This window comes from Sminthopsis crassicaudata, chromosome 1, assembly GCF_048593235.1.
Source record: "Sminthopsis crassicaudata isolate SCR6 chromosome 1, ASM4859323v1, whole genome shotgun sequence".
In the NCBI taxonomy this organism is placed as follows: Eukaryota; Metazoa; Chordata; class Mammalia; order Dasyuromorphia; family Dasyuridae; genus Sminthopsis; species Sminthopsis crassicaudata.
This window is the reverse complement of record NC_133617.1, coordinates 525037613-525044854: the sequence shown is the minus strand read 5'-3', so window position 1 is coordinate 525044854 and position 7242 is coordinate 525037613. Positions and strand designations below refer to the sequence as shown.

Here is a 7242-nt window from a genome sequence, read left to right as displayed (position 1 = left end):
ATATTTCCATTATTTATCATATTGCACAGATAAAATCAGATCAAAAAAGAAAAAAAAAGAGAAAGAAAAGAAAAGCAAACAAACTACAACAAAAAGGTGAAAATACTATGTTGTGATTCACATGATCCTCTTTCTAGATGCAGATAGCTTTTTCCATCACAAGTCTAGTGAAATTGGCCTGAACCACTTCATTGTTGAAAAGATCCACATCCATCAGAGTTGATTATCACATAATCTTGTTGCTGTGTACAATGTTTCCTTGGTTCTATTCATTTCATTTAGCATCAGTCCATATAAGTCTCTCCAAGCCTCTTTGAAACCATCCTGATGATCATTTCATAGAACAATAATATTTCGTAACATTCATATACCATAACTTATTCAGCCATTCTCCAAATGATGGACATCCACTTAGTTTCCACACTTTTGCACATGTGTATCCTTTTCCCTTTTTTATGATCTCTTTGGGATATAGACCCAGGAGAGACACTGCTGGATCAAAGGGTTTACAGTTTGATAGCCCTTTGGGCATAGTTTCAAATTGTTTTTCAGACTGCTTGGATCAGTTCACAACTCCCTTTGGTAATTTCTTAATGGCAATGTTAAAGAATTTACATACTTTACTAAAATATATGTTACATTTACAAAAACTGGTCATGTGGTAGGCACATTAAAAAAATAAATGTAAAAAGACATTTCAATGATTATGTCCTTTACAGAACAGAACTCAATAAAATAATTAATCTATAGAGAAAACATGAACAAGAGATACAGGCAAGAAATTGACTGATAAATACACTAGATAAAAACATCCTAAATAATGAATGAGTCAAAGGACAAATCATAAGAAAAAATTGTTTTAAAAGAAATAAGAGGAAATGATATTCCAAAATTTGTAAGATGCATTTCCTCTGAGCAGAGAAAAATTAGTATTTCTGAAAAAAAAAGTTTAAAAATTAGAAAAAGTGGAATTAATGAGCTAAAAATGCATTAAAAACCCCAACAATTAGAAAAATCACCACAGTAGCAACACCAAAATAAGAACAAAAGAAAGTTAGAGCAATAAAATTGAAAATAGAGACTATTTATCAGATGAAATGAATAGCTTTTTAAAAAAAATTAACAAATTTGATAAACCATTAACTATCAAAAGGGAAAAAAATCAAATCATGAAGATTAAAAAAAGAATAAGGCAAATACACAATATACAGAGGAAAAAAGATAATTATCAGAAACTACATAATTATATGTCATCAGAACTTAAACTTTAAAGGAAATGGATAATTAGCTTAAAAACATGTAAGATACCCAAATGAACACAATAAGAAATAGCAATTTTAAGTGGTCCAGAGAGAAATTTAACAAGCCATACATAAATAAGCTATCAAAGAAAAATCATTAATGCTGATAGATTTCCTAGCGAATTCTACCAAACTTTTAAAGAATTACAAAAATTGTTCTTAAAAGCAAATAAGTGGAGTTACTCTATTAAATTTCCTTTATGAAACAACTATGGTTCTGAGTCTCAAACCAAAAAGGATGCCAAAGAAATGAATTTATAGACCAAGATCACTAATGTATATTGATTGATGCAACATATTAAGTAAAATTTTAGCAAACACACTTCCACAATGCATAAAAAGCATTATGATTTTATTGGTTTCAACTTTATGAAAACAATTAGTACAATAAAATAAAGACAAGAAATCCCACAAAATCATATTTCAATAGTTGCAGAAAACCTATGCGTGAATATAACATTGATTTAACCTTAAAAATATTAAAAATATAGGCATGAAAGCATTCTTTTTTATATGATGCAAAGTATAGATTTGAAATTGAGTTATTTTTGTAATGGAGAAACACTAGGATTTTTCCACTAAATTTCAGTTAAAACAAGATAGTTCCACTGTCCCACTTTATCTAATATAGTTTAAGAAAATGCTAATCATAGCAATCAGAGAAAGGAAAAGCATTGTAGATTAAAAATAAAATTAAACATTGGAAAATAGGAAATAAAATGATATTTGCAGAAGATATATTGGCATACTAGAAAACCTAAAAGAATCAGCAAAAGAAATAAGTACTGGCTTCAGAAAAGTAGAATAAAATTAGTAGGAAAAGTGCATAAAAAATCATTATAATTCACAAGAGTGAATGATCCAGAGTTGACAGTTGGAACCTTAAGATTGTGTGGACAGCTAAGCTTGTCTGGCTAATGGCCCAGTTGAATGAGGAGGGACCAAACTCTTACAATACCATTGAGGAAAGAGAATCATTTCAGTGAGTCTTAGAAAAGTGAAGAAGTACAGAGCATGGTCAAGGAAGAAGCCTAGATAGGATTCTCTGCTTTTCTTCTCAAGCACCATTATCTTGAGAAAATTCTTTTCTATCTCTAGGGTTTAAGGAAGAGTCAGAGGGAAAAAACAAGGACAGAAAGATAGACACTGAGGGTGAGTTTGGCCAGGAGTCCAATTTCCTAATTTTTCATCCATCTGGAGGATGGTGAGTAGACCCAGGCCAAGACACTGCTCTATTTTTCTCATTTTCTACTCTAAATACTGCAGAGTTCCAATCCCATGAATTTCCATCCTTTTTCTCTTTCCAATTCTCTTCTGAGCAAGGTAGAGAGAGACTTTTTCTTCTTTCTCACCTTGAATGTTGGGATCAGAGCAGAAGTTCTCTCCCCTTCCCTTCTCTGCCCAGCCCCCCAATTCCCAATCTTCTGTAAGTCTAACATGAACCTTTTCATATAGCCATCTCTGCAACTAGTTTCAAAAATGTATCCTATAAAGTAATTATGAAACCTGTGTTATTGATTCAAAGTTAAATATCAGTTGGGTATTTTTCTTTCATTACCCATGAATCTTTTTGTCTTCCCCACCTGCTCAATCCATTCATTCCCTCATCCCTTCCATTGTACCATTCCCACCCCCTCCCCCAAATCCAATATAGCCAACTCTCTATGGATCTTTATCCTTTCCCATGAAATGAATTCTTGCTCCATTTTTTTTTTCATCTCTCATGTTGGAGAGGTGGTGATGGAGTTGCCTAGGGTCTCACTATGCTCAGTGCATCTTTTTCTATGTAACTACATTTAGCATTTGCATGCGTACACTCTAATGAGCAGCCATGAACGATTACATCTGACACCCTCACATCAGAGCCCCTAAAGCATTTCGGGGCAATAGCCTCCATTTGCCATCCTCTAAGTAACTTAAATATGTCCCATAAGGCCAAAAGCAGACGACAGAAGCCCTGAGATGGAACCAATAGGGTGCATGTGTGTGCACACGCTCTCTTTTTTAGAACTGTGAATAATAATTGATTTACTTATTTTTCTCACTTAAATATTGTCAATCCTTCGAAGAATCTTGCAAGGCAGCTTGACCATACAACATGCTGGACAGTCCAGGGCTTCTGGTGGTGAAGTGATAGTCTTCCATTCCCCTGCCTTCTGGTCTAACAGGTAGGCATTTTTATTGATAGTGTAATCTTTATTATGTGTGTCATTCACAGAAATGACACCTCCACATACAAACACCTTGTTGTCACCAATTGGACATACTGCATGTGACACGTCCAAGGCACAGTTGTTGGGTAGCAAGGGCACACAGTTGGCAGTCTTACTGGCTTTAATCTTCTGCAAGTTAATTTCTACACTCTGCCTGTGGCTATGCACCTTCAGAATGTTATCCTGCTGGAAAGACAGGAGAGGCCTGTGGTTGAACTCAATTGGGAAGGTGATACACTGCACCACTTCCCCAGTGCAGGTGTCAAAGCAATCCACCACCCCTACTCGAGAAATGAATCCCTTCACCAGACACCTCCCTGTCACTATGTACATATTCCTGTTTCCCTTGGTGATCACTGCAGTTCCATCCATTGGGATGCTCATCTTGCCCACCAGACTCCAGGTCTCCTTCCTCTCATCGTACCTGTAGATGTTGGAAACGTATCTCCTTGGAGCAATGCTCCCTCCCACAGAGTACACAGCTCCCCCGCAAGTCACCATGGTATGAAAGACTAACCCCATGGGTAGATCAGGCAGTTTGGTCCAGGAGTTTTCATCCATGTCATACCTCCAGGCAGTTTTTAGGCCTGAAATCTGCTCCGTGGTTCCACCAGAAATGTAAATGTACTTACCCAGAGAAGTTGCACTGAGAGCAGCTGCTTTGTATGGCATCTCAGTGAGTTTCAGCCAAATATCCTCCTCGATAATATAGGCAAACACAGCATCATTGAATTTCCCCTGGGCTTTCTGACCCCCTAGAATCACTACAGCATCCAACAAGGCTCCTTTCCTTTGAAAATTTAGCAACCTGGCTGGCTTCTCTTGCTTCCGGTCCAACAAGATATTTTCTATCAGGGCCAAGGGGGTACTATTGTTCTCCATTGCCGCCACTTTGTTGCTGGCAAATATGAGTGTTTTGTTAGAGACTCCATTGAGGTTGATATAGGAGAAGAACTTCTTGAAATATTTCTCCCTCTCTTCCTTTTTAAAATGTACCCAGTGGAGGAGGGCGCTAAGAGCCTGGTCCTCATTCTGCACATGCAGATTTTCATCCCGGAGTAGCCGGCCAAAGATGACAGGGGGACATTGCATGAAGTGGGTTGACCCTTCATGGCTGGCCCAGTAGTGAAAATTATCACGAATAGCAGCATAGGCACAGTCAGAAACTTCCTTCAACTCAAAGAGCTCAGCCAAGAATAGGTAGCGAAGGGAGTTGTTCCTTTTGATAGATTTTAGCAAGAAGTCAGTGCAGTGAATTCTTAGTCGGGGGGTGTTGAAGTACTGGGCTCCCCTCAGCAGCTCCTCCACATTTTGCTCCGAAATCACCACCTTCCCACTGTAGAAATAGTCCATGAGCTGTTCCACAGAAGAAGGGCTCAGGTAGTTTGAATCAATGGTGATGAAGAGCTCATCTGTGGTCTTCATGTCGTTGCTAGAGATGAGACTCTTTACCAGGGGGGAGACTGCAGCCAGCACATTGCGATGGGCAAAAAAGACATGGTCATCCACACTCAGGGCCATATCCCAGTATTCCTTTCTCTTTCGCTGCTTGTTGAGGTTCTGAAGGACAAAGTTGTTGTAGTTTTTTTCGGTGAATTCCAGTTTCATGTTTCTTCTTTTTTCGATGAAATAGAAGGCACAAGAGTAAGTACTGAAAACATAGAATTTCTCTTGTGCCTGTTGGTCTGGTTATCTCCAGGGAAGCAAGGCTTACAGTAGGGAGAGTGATGTAACAGAGCAGAGTGACTACATCACAATGCAGCATCCAGGGCAGGAATTCCTCACAATCATTTCCTCATTCTTACTTGAGGTTGCTTATGCAAAGGCAGTGTAGACAAATCAAATGGATGAGGGCATTGGACTAAGGGACCTGAGATCCCTTTACTGATCCTCCTACTTACTAGCTATGTAACCTCGGAGAAGTTGCCGCCTCTCTCAGTCTCCTCATCTGTAAAATGGGGATAATAATATTGCCCTATTTCACGGTTTTGTGTGGAAGTGACTTGTAAAATCCAAAGCACTATATAGATGAAGTATAAGTAATGATAACACTTAGAATTACCAAAAAACTAAGAGGGGACTTGGGAGACAATGTTACATATAACACACATATAAATACACCTATGCACATGTACATATACATACATATGTACATTCACAATATAAACACACATGCATATAAATATACCCACACACATAAACATTTTGAGAAGCATTCCTTGTTTAGCCAAAACCAAAATATTATATACATTCTGGACACAAACAAACATACATATACCATACATGTTTACACATGTGTACAGCACATGCAGACGACACAGCATGTGCGTACATGTGTATATATCCACATCCGTATGCATAGGTTTACATTGTATATACACACATATGTGTACACACACGTATATATGTGTATATGTGTATTGTATATATGCTGTGTATATGTGTATGTGTATATATACACATATATGTACACACATATATTTACACTGTATACATATACACATATATATGTACACACATATATACACACTTGTATATATGTGAATATATATATATACTGTCTATGTATACATACATATGTACATATATATATGTACACACATACATACACTTTGAATTTGTGTGTATATGTATTGCATCATGTACATATGCTTATACTCTGTAAAGAAACATACATGTATACACATGTGTACTCATGTGTATACATATGTACATACACATGTGCACATACATTCACACTGTTTATATACACACATATATACACACTTGTATATGTGTGTATATATCGTGTATATCTATGTATATGTATATATACACATATGTACATATACATACTGTGAATATATATGTATATATACTTTACATACACGCACATATTTATATGGTACATATGTACATGTGTATATACATGTATGTACAACATATACACGCTGTACATGTGTATGTCTATGTATGTGTATGTGTGTTTATACACACAGAGACACAGGATGTATGTGTGTGTGTGTGTCCAGAATGGAGGAAAAAGGAATATCCTTCTTTGTATGAGTTCACATGACTAATCAGTGTGTGTTCTTCATTACTTGCAGATTGGTGAACATATTTCTGCCCTTTAAACAGATCAGTGACTCCAGGTGATTGACAGGGCATAGCATGGCCAGGACAAAGAGTGTTGAGCTTAGGGTCAGAGTTGGATCCACATCCCAGCTATGAGACTCATTACTCGGGTGATTGTCATTTATTCTCTCTAGATCTCAGTTTTCTTATCAAAATGGAGGAGTTGTGTTAGAGAACCTCTAAGGCTACTTCCAGCCCTAATTTTATGACTATGCAACCTGATAAAAAAAAATACTAGAATGAGCTTTTGGTTTTATATTCCCTTCTGATTTAGTCATTTTTTTTCCCCCTACAGCTATCTTATTCTTATAACACTGTTAACCTCTTTTATAATACTTTCATTTCTTTTTACAAATTAAATTAAAATTTAAAAAGTTAATTAGTAATTAATCATTTATTTTGAACATTATTTTCTTTTTAAAATTTAAATTCCAGATCTTTCTCTCTTCACCCCTCCCATACTCCACTGAGAAGGCAAACAATATATCAATTATACATGTGAAATCATGCAACATTTTTTCCCATATTAACTATACTGCAAAAGAAAGAAAAAAGATTGAAAATTATACTTCAAATTGTACTAATTTATTAGTTTTCTCTCTGGAAGTATTTGG

The 7242-nt window shown here is 36.3% G+C and overlaps 1 protein-coding gene across 1 annotated transcript; it reads right to left on the bottom strand.

The window, feature by feature from the left end:
• Window positions 1–3275: 3275 nt before the first annotated feature.
• On the bottom strand, window positions 3276–5222 carry CCIN (calicin). The gene has a single exon (XM_074281746.1). The coding sequence runs from the start codon at window positions 5120–5122 to the stop codon at window positions 3347–3349; it is 1776 nt and encodes a 591-aa protein (XP_074137847.1). The 5' UTR covers window positions 5123–5222; the 3' UTR covers window positions 3276–3346.
• Window positions 5223–7242: the final 2020 nt, after the last annotated feature.

What these genes read in the sequence shown, in the direction of transcription:
- CCIN (XM_074281746.1), bottom strand. Translation starts at nt 5,122, where the DNA reads ATGAAACTGGAATTCACCGAAAAAAACTACAACAACTTTGTCCTTCAG.